Source organism: Alosa sapidissima, chromosome 19 (assembly GCF_018492685.1).
Source record: "Alosa sapidissima isolate fAloSap1 chromosome 19, fAloSap1.pri, whole genome shotgun sequence".
Taxonomy (NCBI): Eukaryota; Metazoa; Chordata; class Actinopteri; order Clupeiformes; family Clupeidae; genus Alosa; species Alosa sapidissima.
The window spans coordinates 27,935,378-27,954,050 of record NC_055975.1 but is presented as its reverse complement, the minus strand read 5'-3'; the positions used below and the strand labels follow the sequence as shown (position 1 = coordinate 27,954,050).

Below are 18,673 nucleotides of genomic sequence, written 5' to 3'. Positions count from 1 at the left end.
ATGTGGATTTGTGTGTTTTTTGAATGTGTTAGTGTATCTAGCCATCTGTTTTCATTACTTGTCCTTCCCTGTCTTTTCACACACACACACACACACACACACACACACACACACACACACACACACACACACACACACACACACACACACACACACTCCCTTAGCTCCTCGATTGCCTAGCTTTTGTTTAGCGTTGGAGGCGATTTGGGGCCCGATGGAGATTACAGTTTGCAACAATGATGGCTGCTGCCCAGCCACACGAGGTCAAGGGGCAATCGCTTTTATCAGTCCATCACAGGCACCGGCTGATCTGTGCTCCCCAGGCATTTGGGGCTTTAGATAAGCTACACACACACACACACAGGAACACATACACACCCACACCACACACACACACACACACACACACACACACACACACACACACACACACACACACACACACACACACTTACACAAAGTTGAACATATCTTACACAAACACACGTCACACCACACATCTCCAACACAGAAAGCTTACACACACATACATACAAACAAAGATGTCTGTCTCTCTCTCTCTCTCTCTCTCTCTCTCTCTCTCTCTCTCACTCCTCTCTCTCTCACAACACACACTCACACACACACACACACACACACACACACCTACACACACACACACACACACATGCACCCAGATGCAAAGCTCCCTTAATCATGCAGTGGGACACATTGCGCTTACACATTTAATGCTGAGCAGAATCTCCCTCCAGATGCCTGTGCCAGTGCAGAGATGTGTGGGGAGATGTGGAGAGGGCCATACAGGGCGCACTGTACATAGTTGGCTGTTTTTGATTAAAATGTCTAAACAGTTCAAATCGAGTCTTTATCTTTGAGGGACAGCAATGCTCACTGAGCTTTATAAACACAGGCTTTAGTACACTGTGTGTGTGTGTGTGTGTTTGTGTTTTGTGTTTGTGTGAGTCGGTCAGTGAGTGTATGTGTGTGTGTGTGTTAGTGTTGTCACGATACCAAAATTATGACTTCAATACGATACCTGCCATAAATAACACGATGCTCGATACTGAAACGATGCTACTGCGAAATCCTAAGATATCTGGAAAAGAAAGGACTGGTACCTCCTCCAAGTGTATTGAGTCATTTGTGTTGAATTCGGTGCACTTTTGTAGTGTGCAGGTCAATTCTGGGTTCTAAACTTCTAAACTTCCTACATAATTATTATTTTTTAGTCAGTAAAATAGTAGGCCTACTTTGTGTGATTAAGTCCTTTATTGTTTGTTATAGTTCATTTACATTGTGCTGTGTTTTGGCAATAAAGTAGCTTTAAATAGCCCAAAACTAGGCTAGATCAAGGTCAGTGTTGAAATTACTGCATGCAAATCACTGAATGCTATGCAGAGGGGCCTAATCTTTAGACCCTCTGATGTACAGTATAGGTTACCCTAGGCTTTCCCGTGTTCGTGGGACTTCTTTGGCAGTTGCAAAGGGAAAAATGTGAGGATAGTCTTCTTTGCGCCCAGTGTACAAGTACGACATTCCAACCACTCATGTCATCATCAGATATAGGCCTACACCATTACCTGTTGCAATATATCTGTGTGCATTCCTACATTACGTCTATTTCTTTGATAACATGATTTGCTACCAAGTAACAATAAGCCGCTATTATTATTAGGACTCAACAAGCTTTGGTGGTAATATGCTGTGGGCTTTAATTAGCGCATTTTGGGTAGCCTATCCTACATCTGGGCAATAATTATTAACAAATTGCAGTCTACATGCCATGACAAATATTACCAGTAGTACTGACCGAACATGAAATAGATTGTTTGGTAGTGTTGGTAATGTTATTCTGGCGTGAACATTGCACTTTCATCACGTTAGCACCCTATGATTACAGCTCGTTATGTCTCATCAAAATTATTACAGCTCGTTATGTCTCGTCAAAATTCATTGATGAAGGAAGGTTCGCTTTATCCCAGAGAACCATACTCGTTTCACTTAGGCTAGACTAAAACAGAAGAGAAGAACTTGGCACTAACCATGTAGTTGTGTTTTTTATTGCATATTCGTTAACTTGTCGTTCTTTGAACTCTTTAAAAATGTTCGGATATATATGTCTGCGAGGTGTTTAGCCAAGTTCCATGCATAGCCTACTGCTTTAAATGACTTTGAAACATATTTCACAATCGGGCCTCTGTGTACCTGATGGCTTGCCTTCACTATTCGCGATGTATCCGAAATAGTTCCAGATTTCACATCACCTTTTGTTTTATCCACAAGATGCACGAGGACTGTCGGCAAAGAACTATGTTGACGTTGCTGCGCACTCACTCACTCAGAGCTGCCTGCTTGACACGCCCACTTGCCTAGATGTGTGCAAGGAGCAGTGAAAGCAGCAGTTCACACAGACACAGAAGTTATTATTTTAATAAAGTATCGATTCTAAAAACGTCGGAAATCGTATCGTTTTTTGCGTGAAGGCATCGTGATACCTTTTTAGTATAGATACACCGTGCAACACTAGTGTGTGTGTGTGTGTGTGTGTGTGTGTGTGTGTGTGTGTGTGTGTGTGTGTGTGTGTTTCATATGAACCGTGAGTGTGTGAGTAAGAGAGTCTGTGTGTGTGTGTATTTCATATGAACCCTGTGTGTGTTTGTGTGTGTATTTAATGTAAACCCACAGTCCGTGTAGGTCATGGCCCCCTGCTCTGGCTGGTGTGGGTGGGGAGCGTATTGCATATGACACATGACTCTGTGTCCTCTAATGACTACAACTCCCAGAGGGCTGGGTGGGGAGCGTATTGCATATGACACATGGCTCTGTGCGTTAGGTGCTCCTCTAATGACTACAACTCCCAGAGGGCTGCTCCTTAACCTTCACACTGGCTAATTGCCTCTATTACCCAGGTCCCCCAGGGACAGGAGGACGTTAAGGCAGATAGATCATCATGTCGCCCGTGCTGAATACACAAGCTTGTGTGTGTCTGTGCGCGCGTGTGTGTGTGTGTGTGTGTGTGTGTGTGTGTATGGGGGTGGTCTCCTGCTGTGCTTCACCCCATGCTGTGTGTTTTTGTGTGTTTCTTTGTCTGGTTTTATTTGTATACCGTGAATGCTCAAATTGTGACCTTGTGGTCTTTTATTTATGTAGCCTGCACAAAGCACAGGTCTTTATTTGGGGCAGGCTTATATTCAAGGCAGGCCTTTATTTCTTATTAGGCTTAGAAGATTTTCGTTTTGGTTTGGGATTTAATTTACTTTTGGACTGTTTGATATTGCTAAATGTTGGGACTGATGAACACTGAAATATGGGGGGTATTTGGTTCACTGTTCACTATTAAGTTATTAGTTGAAAGAGTGTCGTTTCCACCCGCTTATTGCAAGACAAGGCAGCCACTTTCATTTCATTGAACGTGCGCTGTGCTTTAATGGAAATCTTAGCTTAATTGCCTAAATGGAGTTATTTTTTGAATGATGTATGATTTAGGCCTACTTTTTTTATTAAATCCTTATGCTGGAATGCCTCGTGGCAACAATTGTGTTTAAAATGTTCTGTAGTAGGCCTAGTGACTGCTTCAACCTCTGGCAAGCTCAGAAGGGGGCGGCAAGAAACTGGTAGCTTGAGAGCGACGATGTTGGAGACTTTTCATTGGTAGTAGGCTTGCAACTTTAAGGCCGACGGCCTATTAAACCAACCAACAATATAAAATATTAAGAAAAGCTATTTTCTTTCATTGAGTTAAATCGAAACAATGTCTTCTAGTGCTCGTGGACTGATAGCCCTACTGGTAGACAATTATCACCCCGGCTTGTATTTGGGGTCCGGCCTTTATTTGTCCGAATCGACCACAACCCGGCTATTATCCGAGGCCTGGCTATAAATAGAATCCCGGCCATAATTTGAGGATTTACGGTATGTCTGTGTGTGTGTGTGTGTGTGTGTGTGTGTGTGTGTGTGTGTGTGTGTGTCTGTGTGTCTGTGTCTGTGTCGCTCTGCATGTGTTTTCCTTTGTGTGTATTTGTGTGTGTGTATGTGTGCGTGGCTCTGCATGTGTTCTCCTTTGTTTATATTTGTCTGTATTTGTGTGTGTGTTTGTGTGTGCACACTGACTTTGCTTTGTGTTATTGTGTGTAAGACAACACACAACCTCTCTCTCTCTCTCTCTCTCTCTCTCTCTCTCTCTCTTTATCTTTCTCTCTCTCTCTCACACTCACTCACTCACTCACTCACTCACTCACTCACACACACACATACATACACACACACGCACACACACACACACACACACACTGCACTTGCATGCGCCTACTCAAGCTCAGTACAAAGCCAGTGTCAGCTGCGCATGAGCGCAGCTCATCATAGTCTGTGAAGCACGTGTGTGTTTGCTGTACTGCACAGAGAGGCTCCTGCAACAGGTTTTATTCAAGTGAACAATCACAGGCTGAGTGTAAGCAAAGCTCAGTGGGAGCCTCGTGGCATGGCGGCTCTCTCACACACACACACACACACACACACACACACACACACACACACACACACACACACACTGCACTTGCTCAGTGGGAGCCCCGTGGCATGGCGGCTGGATTAGCTATTGATCATGTGTCACAGGGAGAGCCTTTAGATGCACTGGGACGTCTCTCTCCTCTCTCTCTTTTCTCTCTCTCTCCTTCTCTCTGTCTCTCGCCTCTCTCTTGCTGTCTCTCTCTTTCTATGTCTGTCTATCAATCCTCACCCTCACTCCTCTCTCTCTCTCTCTCTCCCTCTTTCCTGTCGCTCTCTCTCTCCATCTCTCTCTCTCTCCATCTCACTCTCTCTTTCTCTCTCTCTCCCTCTTTCCTGTCTCTCCATCTCTCTCTCTCTCTCTCTCTCTCTCTCTCTCTCTCTCTCCATCCGTACTTCTGGTCAGGCCTTTCCTTACATTAGCCTAATCAGGCAGGTTGTCTCTCTCGGTCTCCTGCTGTGTCCGTCCCTGATTCTGTGGGTGCCCTATGGGAGAAGACAGATGCCAGCGGCGATGTGGGGACCACTGAGAAGACCTCACTCTGATGGCTGACCTGTCCCCACACTGCCAAGTTTGCACATGCAGGAGTTGTTTACATGTGTGTGTGTGTGTGTGTGTGTGTGTGTGTGTGTGTGTGTGTGTGTGTGAGTGAGTGTGTGTAGGGAGTTGTATAAAGTATCCGAAACCCACAATTGAGGAGAAGCACAGATATTTGATTAGAAAATGACTTAAGTAAAAGTAATCTATAAGCACACCACTTAAGTAAAAGTCTTAAAGTATCTGTTATTTAGCCCATTATTAAACATACTGAAAACAAGTGCTGAAAATAGAAGTACAAAGTACTTGTAAGAGCTTTCAAGGCCAGGTAGGGTGAGAACCCCCTCCCTTCACTCTGCTTTTAATGAAAAGGAAAGCAGTCAGAACTTTAGATAAGCTATTAAATTCATGCAACACCTTAAAACTTGGTGCCTACACTTTATACACAATGTCTTCGAAGCCAGAACAAAGGTATGCCTGCCAGTCATTTTTCACTGCTGCTTCCTTTTATATTTTATCCAACCTGTTTAGAAAGGCAGCTACATCACACTCCATAAACACACTTTGGGAGCCTAAACAAAAGTGCTATTAATGCAAGCAAGCAGTCTCTCTGCTAATGGAATTCACCTCCTTACAACAGCTTACATAGTGGCCTTGGTGTGCTATGTCTTAGCTATATTTGCTAGGTCTTAACTCTGTCACTGTCTTCATTCATTGCTGTGTCCCGTGGTGACATAAGGTCAGAAAATATCATGCAACATGCTGAATGGGAACTGTGGCTTTTGTTTTCATTAGCACATTATTTTAGCCTACTTTGTACTTAAAGCTGCAGTTGGCAAGATTTTTTTGATCATATTCACTAAAACTGATACTATGCTCCGACAGAACAACATAAATCAGCCGGTTTTAGAAAAAAACCTGCACTTCTACCTCCACCTAGAGCCTGTTATTTGTTTTGCAAAAATCCACAGCTCCCGTTTTTTTCTGGTCCAATCAGAGCAGGGCTGTGTGAGATCTGACTGTCAATCACAGTCTGGTACAGTCTGGTGCGCACTGACAAGCACAAACTCGATGAGAGGGTGCTCGGTGGTAGTTGGGGAGGGGCATGAGAGTTGTAAACTTTCAGTCCTCTCAATCTGTCAGACTTGCCAACTGCAGCTTTAATGTTGCTAATGAACATGTAGTGGAGTAAAAGTATACATTTAATTTTAAAAATGTAGTAAAGTAAAAGCAAAAGTAGGAGGAGAAATAAAAACTCCAGTAAAGTACAGATACTCCCCATTCATACTTAAGCACTGTACTTAAAGCGATGGTTCAGAGTAATTTCATCCTAGGGTCCTTTGCACCATGACCCCGAGCCAAACACCCTGCCAGGACTTTTACGGGCTTTTCCCAAATCACGGAAGTAACGTCGACGCAGCGGTATAGTAGCAGATAATCAGGCAAGTGTTATTTAAATAAACTCCTGGTGTTTACAAACTTTTCAATGCCTCGTTTTATGAGTAAAGAGCATAGTTGTACTACTGTAGAAGTTTCGTACCATTCAGGGCATTATTAGTGGGGTAATTTACGAGATAAAAGTAGGTTCCATTACGAGTGCAGAAACTCATGAGTTTCTGACAGCGCTACTCGACCAGGGTTCAACCAAGGGAAAACAGGTTCTGGGAGGGTGTTTGGCTCGGGGTCATGGTGCAAAGGACCCTAGGCTGAATTTACTCCGAACCATCGCTTTAAGTAGTTCCACTTTTGTTTGCCACAGTATGTGACACTGTTGTAGCGCAGGATGTTAGAGATGAGTGAGATCACGCTCTCCCCTTAGGTTCTTTACATCTCTGGTAGGAGGGTCAGTTCATTTAGATTAATATGTGTGTCAATGCTATTGGCAAGGACCTCACGATACGATGCACATCACGATACATACTGTAGGTCACAATACAATACATCACGTTATATTGCGATGTGATGCATACTGTGATATGCTGCAATACTTTTTACCAGAGCTGGAAACACGACCTGCTCTGTTCCACTTGGGCAGTATACTATGTAGATCACATGAAACTCATAATCAATACAGACAAGTAATACAAAAAATATTACAATAGTCAGCTGTACAGACATTTTTGCACAGCCTTTTGATTTTTAATAAAAAAAAATATCGATATTTGGCGGCAGTGGCAATACAATATATTGCGCAAGTGGCGATATGATATATTGATATATCGATATTTCGATATCGATGCACAGCCCTAGTGATATGTGTATGGATGCTACTCATTTTGTGTTTGTGTGTGTGTGTCGTGTTTATGTGTGTTTGACCTGCTTTACTGCTCAGTGGAGCCAAAGCTTTCACAGGTAGGTGATTTACTGCTGTGTATAGAGAACATAGCCCTTTTATCTGTCGCTAGAGTGACACACACACACACACACACACACACACACACACACACACACACACACACACACACACACACACCTGCTAAAAGCAGATGTCCTGTTGCTGGGTGATGTGTGTTTATATGTTTCTGTGTGTGTGTGTGTGTGTGTGTGTGTCTGTGTGTGTTGAGTAAGCGAGCCCTGATGGTCTGCCTGTGCCCCAAGAGGGCAGGTAGTCATGAGGATTGGTGCTTTGTCAGATCAGCAGGTCAGCGGGCTGCCCACACAGCTAGCCCACACAGACGCACTGGTGCTGACGCCAAGGCACGCGGGCAGAGTGACAAACACAATAAACACACACATGAGCTGTCACGGCTCAGCCACGCAGGTGGGAGAGATGACACACACACACACACACACACACACACACACACACACACACACAGAGTGACACATGCTAAGAAGAGTGTGTGTGTGTGTGTGTGTGTGTGCGGGGAGGTGTGGGTGATGGGTTGTGTGTGTGTGTGTGTGTGTGTGTGTGAATCAGCTTTTTTATGTTTATGGGGACACACCGTATGCACAATAGGTGCGCATGTCTTTGGCCGTTCTCCAGCCTCTCACCACTCCTAACAGGCTGAAGAAATGACGCACAGCACAGACACAAACACGCAAACACGCAAACACTGCTTAGCTGTGTTAGTCATACCTGTGTGTGTGTGTGTGTGTGTGCATATGTGTGTGTGTGGGTTTGAATCAGCTTTTGTATGTTTATGGGGACACACCGTAATCTCCGTATACGCATGTCTTTGGCTGTGCTCCAGGCCCCTACCACTCTACGCAGGGCTTTCCCATCTGCACGTCGTGCAGGTGAGCGGCTAGCTGCAGCCCAGCCCAGTCGAACTGAGCGGACACCCACTACCTGGTGGCAGACGGAGCTTCGTACCTGCCACCCGGAAACAGCTCTTGGCACCTGGCCCGCACCTCTCCCTCTGTCCTTTTCTCTGTGTCTCTCTCTCTCTCCCTTCTCGCTACCTCTCTCTCCCCCTTGCTACCTCTCTCCCCCTCTCTACCTCCACCCCTTCCCCCCCCCCCCTCTCTCTCTCTCTCTCTCTCTCTCTCTCTCTCTCTCTCTCTCTCCTCTCTCTCTCCCTCCATCTCTCCCTCCCCGTGCTCATCTTGCTGGGTTGGCGTATGCGGTCGTGGCTAGACTGACACAGATGGCCGCAGCCCAAACCTGACACCCGTGAAGCCCATGAATAAATCATCGGTGCCGTGCGAGAAGGAAAGTTGGGTCGACTCCGCACCGGCAGGCCGGCAGTTGCTCAAGGTCATCTGCGACACAAACGTTTGGCATCCGATGCGCACCCTCCCTCTCTCTCTCTCTCTCTCTCTCCCTCTCTCTCTCTCTCTCTTCTCTTTTTCTCTTATTCTTCCATTTTCCTTCCATCTCTGTCTTAGTCTCATTCTCTCTCTCCCTCTTCCCTTTCTATTTCTCTCTCTTTACCTCTCTCTCTCTCTATCTCTCTTTCAACCAAATTCCCATTTGAATATGGCATGCTGTCAGAACAGTAGGGCCTCATTTACTGACACCCTTTGCTACAGCCTCCACATGTTCATTGTGTGGTGTCATCTGTTTTTATAGCATCCTCTTCTTCCTCTGTTCTATTTTTCCATGACTTTTTTTTTCCCCCCTTCCTCTTTGGCACCCTGGGTGTAAATAAGAGAAGCCTAAAAGGAAAGTTAGAGGTAGAGATAGAGGAGTGGTAGTGGTGGTGAGCGGTTATCTCCTATCGTGACCGGAGTCACTCTGGTCGCTTTGTGTGTTCACGATTTCCCTGCCTCTCACATTGTGGCGGTAACATCACAAAGCTACTTTCATTTCAATTCTGACATCGCTTGGCAGGCACAGCTAAAACCATTTGTCTGTTTGTGCGCTTTTGAGTGGGATGAAGAGAAAGAGAGGGAGAGAGAGAGAGAGAGGGAGAGAGGGAGAGAGAGAGAGAGGGAGGGGGAAAAGAAAGAAGGATGGAGAGAGAAGAATAGAAAGAAGGAAGACGGGGAGACATGGGGAGGCCGCCCCCTGAGGAGGCCTGTCCTGCAGCAGATGGATTGCCCTGCTGTGCTCTCTCTCTCTCCGGCTGCATCCGTGATGGCCAGCCAAGCACCAGAGTCCAGCTCTCTGATTGATAAGAGGCAGAGACTGTCCTCTCCCCAGCAGACAGGCCCCGAGCGAGCCGACGCTCCTCCACAGAGTCTCCGCCACAGCCAGGACTACTGATCTACTGTGAGGGACTGGCGGATAGCTCAGGATGGGATTGGGTGGGATTGATACAGACTCTGGAATAGCTCAGGGTGGGATAGGATAGGATGCAGTGGATTGCTTTGGACTTTGGGATAGCTCAGGATGGGATAGGGTGGGATGCAATGGGATTGCTTTGGACTTTGGGATCGCTCAGGATGGGATAGGGTGGGTTAGCTCAGGGTGGGTTGCAGTGGTGATGACCTTTGACCTTATAACCTTGAACAATCACATCACACAGTGTGTGATGATGAGAGAATATGTGAATGTTGAAAAGTAAATGGGAGAGGGGTACTGTTTTCATTTATATCAGGTCTATCAGCAACTTAATGCTACTGTATTGGTTACTTGTAATCTATATTGCAAGTGGCTTTGGATTAAAGCTTCTGCCAAGGAAACTAAACATATACCGCAGCCGGAAAAATGCTCCCATGGTTTTGGTTGTCTGTTTATAGTATTATATATGCATTCTATATGCATTATATATGTATGTATGTATCTATAGTATGTCTGGTGTCCACAGATCCACGAGGTGTTCAGCAGCTTCGATGAGCAGCCGCAGGGCGCGGCCTCACTCGCTCAGGTGCACAAGGCCGTTCTGCAGGACGGCAGAACGGTGGCGGTCAAGGTGCAGCACCCCAAAGTCCAGACGCAGAGCTCCAAGGACATCATCGTCATGGAGGTAATTACCAGCAGGGAGGCCGAGACCGACTAGCCTCCCAAATCCGGAGCGCTAATTCACATGCTCTGTCACTGTCATCACTGTGTGTGTGTGTGTGTGTGTGTGTGTGTGTGTGTGTGTGTGTGTGTGTGTGTGCGTGCACGCATGTTTGTGTGTGTGTGTGTGTGTGTGGTTGGGTGGAAAGTGGGAGTCATTTTGTGGGATCATATCCGTCTTCTTGTTTTTCCGATGAAGAAAAGCACAGGCAGAGTCCAACATCCAGCTCCTATATGATCTTGTAGCCTGTGGCTAGTTTTGCTGGATAGTGGTGCAGTGTGTCTCAGTAATGGCTTTGCGTGTTTATTATGTGATGTACAAGTCAGACAGACGGACAACACATGCTGCTGTCACTCTTGCATTTGCTCAATGCGCCCTCATTGTTTTTCCAATGGCAGCAATCAGAATGGCTGACTAAAACATCACATTGGCATGGAAGATATATAACGGCTCAGTCTTTGTGTTATGTTTATGTATTTTTCTCTTTTAGTTGCGGAAGTTGTGATTATTATTGGATGTTTCGGGATCAGAATGCGTTTGTTTTTGTGCTCCGATGTGTCCAGTTCCTGGTGCACGTGGTCCACTGGCTGTTCCCGGACTTCGCCTTCATGTGGCTGGTGGAGGAGGCCAAGAAGAACATGCCCCTGGAGCTGGACTTCCTCAACGAGGGCCGCAACGCAGAGAAGGTGGCCAACATGCTCAAGCACTTTGACTTCCTCAAGGTTTGTACGAGTGAGACACGGACACGCACGGACACGCACAGACACGCACGCACAGACACACACGCACACACGCACAGACACGCACAGGCACACACACACACAGACACACACAACATATCATGGTCACAGGCACACAGAGACACACACACTCAAGTACACATCTACTCTCACACTTACAGAGACTTCCAGAGGTCCTGAATGTATTCATAGGAGCACTAGCCCAGTGCTTACCTCACATACACAATCATGCCCATACACACACACACACACACACACACACACACACACACACACACACAAATGCATTAATGCATTTTCTGTTGGTCAGAATGTTGGTCTGGGCTTCAGGGTTTTCTAGCTTTGCAGCCGTTTTGATAGGAGATGCTATCAGAATGACGTATTGTATCTTAAGGAAATTAGAATAAAGAGATCAATAGTATTTATGCCTAATGCCTCCCTCAGGCCTTCCTGACTCAGCCTAGCTCTCTTGCCAGAACTTCTGCAGACAGAATAATCAGTAAAGTCTGATACCTCCGTTTTTATTTATTTATTTATTTATTTTTTATCTCTAGCCTGTGTCTGGGTGGGCTATCGCAAGTAAATGTAAAGTCTTATTGAATGAGGTCAGTGGTTTTTAGTGTGTGTGTGTGTGTGTGTATGTCCATGTGTATGTCTGTGTGTGTATCTGTGTGTGTGTGCGTGTGTGTGTGTGTGCCTCATTTATATTAGAGGAGTCATGGGATGAGTCATCCTTCCGTTTATTAATCTCTCAACAATAAATGCATCTGAAATGAAAGAAATACAGTACATTTGAAATTACAGAAATATGTGCAGGAAGAACAAGCCTAGTTCTTCAGTTCCCTACAGCTTCCTGCTAGGCTTGTCCAAACCACAATTGGCACTATTATGGTTACCTTGCAAGGCTGTTTTAGTGATTTAGAAGATAAACTCTTGCTCCTGTATAAGGCTAAAGTTATTTGAGGTGTTTTATGCAAGTTAAAAAGAACAAAACTATATTAATACTATACTCACTGCCCCGTGTATTAACCTCATAGCTGAAGAAATTTTGCGAAATCAATGTATAAACCACGGCTAATAGTTTGGAAATTAAAATATATGAGTTATTTTAATGTTATATTTTGAGAACCGCATGTTTGATAATGTTGACTTTTATGGTAAAAAAAGTAATGATAATTTTCTGTAACTCCATTACCGAGCACTTTCTGGCTTTAATTGTTTTGGATTTAATTTTAGACCTTTTTGTGTTACCATTTAAGTACTTGTTGGTTCATTAATTGCTGAATGGCACCAAAAAAAAATCTAGTGAGGGTGTAACTGCGTTACCGTGTGATCTTCCCCAGTTCCTTAAGTCTCAGGGATGCACAGTGACCGATGTCATGAAGGGGGACGTCAGCCCACTTATTAGGGGCGTGGCATAGCAGATATAGAGATGGAGACGGGTAGCAGCTCACCTTACTGTATGAGGGAGCACTTTTTAGGTGTGTGTGTGTGTGTTTGTGTGTGTGTGTGTGTGTCTGTGTGTGTTGGGGGGTCGTGAGACCTGTATATGATCATTAGGGTGATTTAGGCTTCTTCTGTTTATACAGTATGTTAGTAGGATGTCATGTGTGCTACTCTCAAGTCTCAAGAGGGCTAGTGTATACGTGTTATCGGGGACTAGTTAGGTTTGTGTGCAAGTCTGTAGCATTAGTTAAGTGTCTGCAGTATGTGTTTGAGTGTGTATCTGTGTGTTTGCGTGTGTGAGGTCTAATTAAGTATGTATTTAGTGTGTTTTAGCAGTCATGGTGAGTGGGATGATAACTGCAGTCAAACATGTGACTTTAGAAACTGTTGTGTGGTTTAGAATAAGCTGTTATATAATGGCTGACAGTGGCAAGCAAATCCATGTGTACAGACAATTAGCAGGGTGCCATATTGTGTGATTGTAAATGCTAAGCAGACACATCTCTGAGACAGTAAGTAGTGTCAGGCACCTTCATCTTTGTCACTTTGCGCATACCTTATAATCAAACTGAATTGCTTGCTTTTTACTTAAATGACAGACTAGAAAGTGACTCTTTAAATGAGATGTACTGTATGCAGGGTGGAGAAGTGTGTTGTTGCCAAGCTGTACGCGGTCTTTAATTACCTAAAACAACAGACTTAATCAGATGGAGTGCTGGGGAGCCCATGGAAGCGACTGCTGTATGATATCACTGTTTTTATGTACTATTGCAGGAGACGTTTCTCCAGTGGCCCTGGTGCTGTTACAGAGCAGTAATGACAGGTTTGAGAGAGAGAGAGAGAGAGAGAGAGAGAGAGAGAGAGAGATCCAAAATGTTTACTTGAAATTGGTTTGTTTCAAATCACTTTGTGATGGCACCTGCATGACTCTGAGGGGAGCTCAGAACAAGCAGGACCAAAGCAATCAAAGCCAGAGGGAGCGAAATAGAGGCCCAAACAAAATGTCATTAGCTTGAACGTGTTGCCGTTTCGCAGTGCTTTTACAACATCATCCAACAACATTTTTTTTTTTTTTTCTGCTTTTGTACAGGTTCCAAAAATTCACTGGGATCTTTCGACTAAGCGTATCCTGACGATGGACTTTGCCGAGGGAGGCCAGGTGAACGATAGAGACTACATGAGGCGAAATGGCATCGATGTCAATGAGGTAAGAAGTGACTGTGTGTCGCCCAGTCAATCCTTGAAGGATTGCAGCAAAAGGTTGTCCTGAAGATCACACATCCAATAATCTAGCGTTGGATTGAGTAGACATCCACACGGTTTGACTTGTGAATGTTATCATTGTGGCTGCTTCGTCCAGAAGCACCGCCTGAAACCTTCATAAACATTTATAAACCCTTACTTCAACAGTTGTAAATGAAGATGACACATTGCGCCATTGTGCGACATTTAATTAGCAATTGTGCCTGTTAATGTTAATGGAGCAATTAGTTTTGATTTGATGCATCGGAAATCACGGTGCAGAGCATTAGGAAAGCTTTTTGGAAATGCTGCTCAGTTTTGCAGAGAGGAGGGCATTGACATTTCTGAAATGGGATCTGCTAGAAGAGATATTATGGTGTTCGTTCAATTTCCTCTTTTTTAGCCCTCAGCAAATGAATGTGGAGTTAAAGGAACCTCTTTTTCATATTAATACTGCAGAATGTTTTGTGTGTGTGTGTGTGTGTGTGTGTGTGTGTGTGTGTGTGTGTGTGTGTGTGTGTGTGTGTGTGTGTGTGTGTGTGTGTGTGTGTGTTTTCTAGGGGTGATTTATTTTACCCTTGCCACTCCCTCCAGTCACGGTTCCGTAAGTGACAGAGAGCTTTTCAATGACACACTTTTCATTTTGCTATAAAGTGACCTCCGTCCAGGGGGCTGATATTGGCCCAACGCCAAATGACGACCGCTGAAAAAACGATCCCAGTATGTCCTCATCACAATGTCCAGGTAATCTCTGTGGAGCAGGTCATGCTTGCCCTGCATGTGTAAGAGGTATGCACCTCTACAGGAAGGGCCCTGGTGCTGTAGACCTGGGATGGACTGATCACACAGCAGAGTAGAGGAGAGGATGAGGGGAGGAGAGGATGAGGGGAGAGGAGGAGAGGAGAGAGGAGAAGGGAGGAGAGGAGAGGATAAGGGAAGAGAGGGGAGGGGAGGGGAGAGGAGAGGATGAGTGGAGAGGGGAGAGGAGGAGAGGGGAAGACAGGAGAGGAGAGGAGGGGAGAGGAGGAGAGGGGATGAGAGGAGGGGAGAGAAGGAGAGGGGAGGGGAGGAGAGGAGAGAAGGGGAGAGGAGGAGAGGGGAGGAGAGGAGAGGAGAGAAGGGGGAAGGGAGGGGAGAGGAGGAGAGGGGATGAGAGGGGAGAGAAGGAGAGGGGAGGGGAGGAGAGGAGAGAAGGGGAGAGGAGGAGAGGAGAGGGGAGGGGAGGAGAGGAGAGGAGAGAAGGGGGAAGGGAGGAGAGGAGAGGAGGGGAGAGAAGGAGAGGGGAGGGGAGGAGAAGAGAGAAGGGGAGAGGAGGAGAGGAGAGGGGAGGGGAGGAGAGGAGAGGAGAGGGGGAGGGGAGGAGAAGAGGAGGAGAGGAGAGGGGAGGGGAGGGGAGAGGAGGAGAGTAGAGGAGAGGGGAGGGGAGGGGAGGAGAGGGGAGGAGGAGAAGAGGAGGGGAGGAGAGGAGAGGGGAGGGGAGGAGGAGAAGAGGAGGGGAGAGGGGAGGGGAGGGGAGGAGAGGAGAGGGGAGGAGGAGAAGAGGAGGGGAGAGGGGAGGGGAGGGGAGGAGAGGAGAGGGGAGGGGAGGGGAGGAGAGTAGAGTAGAGGAGAGGGGAGGAGAGGAGAATGGCTGCGTCGCGTCCCACAGTCCTCTGGGCCTAGGGGTTGAGAGGCACGGGCGGAACAAAAGATGTTAATGGCTTATTGATCGTCTCAAGGCGTGTATTCTCACACCGAGCTATTTGGGAGGCAAACTAACACACACACACACACACACACACACACACACACACACACACACACACACACACACACATTATTATTTTCTCCTGACTTCTGATGATTGTGAGATACTAGAGAACTTAAACCCAGGCCCAGACGGCCAGGAAGATTCATAGTGAATTTCTCCCACTTTCTCTCTCCCCTGCCCCCATCCGCGTACACTGGTCTCAGTTTCAGCAGGCGGCGTATTTTTATGAGCGTTTTATAAAAAGCAGATCCTGCTTACAGGTATCTGGTTGTGTTCTTATCTCCAGCGGAGATGGAGAAGCAGCTGCTGAGGTTGCACTCCCATCAATTATTAATCCACACTGGAAACCTGTTCTGGGTTAAGGATCGAGGAAATAAAAAATGACTTGTTTCACCGTGGACTTTTGGACTGTGGAGGTTTCCATTGTATCTCAGAGTTGTTGCTGCATATTAACACATACACGGCAAAAACTGCTTATCTAACAAAATTTAACCAAGTGTTATTAATCTTATATCAAAATCTAGTTGGTATTGTTTTCAGTATAAAGAGACTTACCTAGTGCTTTCTCGTAAAATCATTTAACTTAATTTAGGAAGAGTTTGACTTATTTTAAGACATCTCATCCTGAAAACAAGCAAATTTGTCTGCCAGTGCGTTCAGCAAGTTTGACTGCCAAATAAGACCCAGGTAAGTCTCTTCATACTAAAAACATTACCAAATAGATTTTTTTGATGTTAATCTACGATTAATAACACTTTTAATAACACATTTTATTTTTTTGCAATGTATTACCTGCATATTAACTGGAGAGAAGGAGCATTAACAAATTGCTGTCCATACATTTTGGACAGCACACTCATAAAACAGATCACTGACTAATCACTAACATATTACGATGTCTTTATTAATGGACAGACTAAATATAAGTATATATACTCTAATGATCCCGTGAGGGAAATTTGGTCTCTGCATTTATCCCAATCGGTGAATTAGTGAAACACAAACAGCACACAGTGAGGTGAAGCACACAGAAGCACACACTAATCCCGGCGCAGTGAGCTGCCTGCAACAACAGCGGCGCTCGGGGAGCAGTGAGGGGTTAGGTGCCTTGCTCAAGGGCACTTCAGCCGTGCCAACTGGTCGGGGTTTCGAACCGGCAACCCTCCGGTTACAAGTCCGAAGCACTAACCAGTAGGCCACGGCTGCCCTCCGGTTACAAGTCCAAAGCGCTAACCAGTGGGCCACGGCTGCCCTCCGGTTACAAGTCCAAAGCGCTAACCAGTAGGCCACGGCAACCCTCCGGTTACAAGTCCAGAGAGCTAGCCAGTAGGCCACGGCAACCCTCCGGTTACAAGTCCAGAGCGCTAGCCAGTAGGCCACGGCAACCCTCCGGTTACAAGTCCAGAGCGCTAGCCAGTAGGCCGCGGCTGCCCTCCGGTTACAAGTCCAAAGCGCTAACCAGTAGGCTGCGGCTGCCCACAAAAGTCGTTTACCACTCTCAAGGGCTTTTCGCCGTGCTTCTCACTAGCAGTAGTACTAGGCACACTTACCCAACTACCAATAGTACCACTGATAATTCATCTGTTACGCCTATGCTATCAAAATCAATACAATGCAGCTTCGGCCAGATAAAGGAAAAACCATATTTCTGAATACTGAGATGTCATGCCGACGCCTATTGTTGGCTCAGGAATGTGATGGATAGCGCCCCTAAAACTAACACGTGGCCTGGTGAGACAGAACCATTGACACCGGTCATACTTCTGACAAGCTCTTCAGACCAAGTTCCCAAAGTCCAACATAGCAACAGTAACAATGGCAGTGTTTCCCATACATTGACTTATTTCTGGCGGCCCACCACAATATCAACATTGACCACCACACAATGATTATCCAGGTTGTACTAAATTGTGCTTAAATCTGGTTAGCATCATAACCACGCTGCGCTAATTTGCTAAAAACTGTTGCATTCAAGTTCATTCTGCAAACTTACCACCACAAATAGAATTCAATTCTGTGGGAAACACTGAATGGGCTTGGGACTGGTCAATTGTGTTAATTGCATCCAGTAGTCCTCAAAGTATTTCCTTTGAGCTGTTAGCCTCCACCTGTTGGTGATTGCATATTTGCCGCAGAACAGCAGGCAGGCAGGCAGGCAGGCAGGCAGGCAGGCGGTGTGCAATAAATACAGCCATCATTAAGGCTGTTTCATTCCCCTCTCTCCTGCCTCTCCGGTCCCACAGAATATAGTGCTTATTAATATTGCTTTGCTGGCCCTACTGCTGCTGCCCCAGTAAGCCATTAGCCTGGGCACTGGCTCATTTCATGCATAGCTCCGCAGATAGAGAAAGATGGAGAGAATGAGAAAGAGGGAGGGAGAGAGAGAGAGAGGGAGGGAGAGAGAGAGAGACAGAGAAGAGAGAGAGAGGGAAATGGGCAGAGAGGGAGAGAGAAATGGAGGGATGGAGGGGAGTGAGAGTGAAAGGGCAATGGAGTAAGAGGGAGAGAGAGAGAGAGAGAGAGAGAGGGGGAAGGAGAGACAAAGAGAGAGGGAGAGAGAGAAGGATAGAGAGAGAGGGTGAGTGAGTGAGAGAGAAATGAGTGATGCGCTCTGATGCTTGCTGAAAGCCTGGGCGCGTGCTGCCTTTGTTAGGCCAGTAAATGGAATCATTTTAGCGCCCGCTTTGTTTATGCCACTCCACCCTGCCTTTGCACATCTGCCCTCTCTCCTCGCTGATTTTACGCTTTATATATTTATTTATTTATCTGTTTATATACATTTATTTTTATTTGTTTTGGTAGCTCTGCTTGTGTTGTCTTCAAATTAATATGCACACGAGGCTGGCGCATACACACTGGCGCTGGCTTGTTTGTGCTGAGCATCGGGGCTGTAAGCGGCAACCTTTCCTTATCGTTGGCAAGCCAGCAGGCATCGGCGCGTGTGACAGACAGCTAAACGCAGGTCGAGTCCGCCCTCATAAGCCAGCGAGCCGAAAGGGCAGCAGGCTCGTTTGAAGGAGACGGAAGAGGCTGCAGCGAGCTCTTGGATGGGCGCATCAAACGC

General features: G+C 46.1%; 1 protein-coding gene and 1 long non-coding RNA gene across 2 annotated transcripts in view; both read left to right on the top strand.

Moving 5' to 3' along the window:
• adck1 (aarF domain containing kinase 1) overlaps positions 1–18,673 on the top strand; it is a 139,098-nt gene that overhangs the window by 64,677 nt on the left and 55,748 nt on the right. Inside the window, 3 exon segments of the mRNA XM_042072147.1 lie at positions 10,237–10,395; positions 10,995–11,153; positions 13,708–13,824. Of these exon segments, the coding sequence (XP_041928081.1) occupies positions 10,237–10,395; positions 10,995–11,153; positions 13,708–13,824 (435 nt within the window).
• The window catches only part of LOC121693025, a 12,263-nt gene continuing 10,178 nt past the window's right edge, over positions 16,589–18,673 (top strand). Inside the window, exons 1-2 of the long non-coding RNA XR_006025395.1 lie at positions 16,589–16,627; positions 16,669–16,712. This is a non-coding gene — a long non-coding RNA (uncharacterized LOC121693025). The remainder of the gene's footprint in view (positions 16,628–16,668; positions 16,713–18,673) is intronic.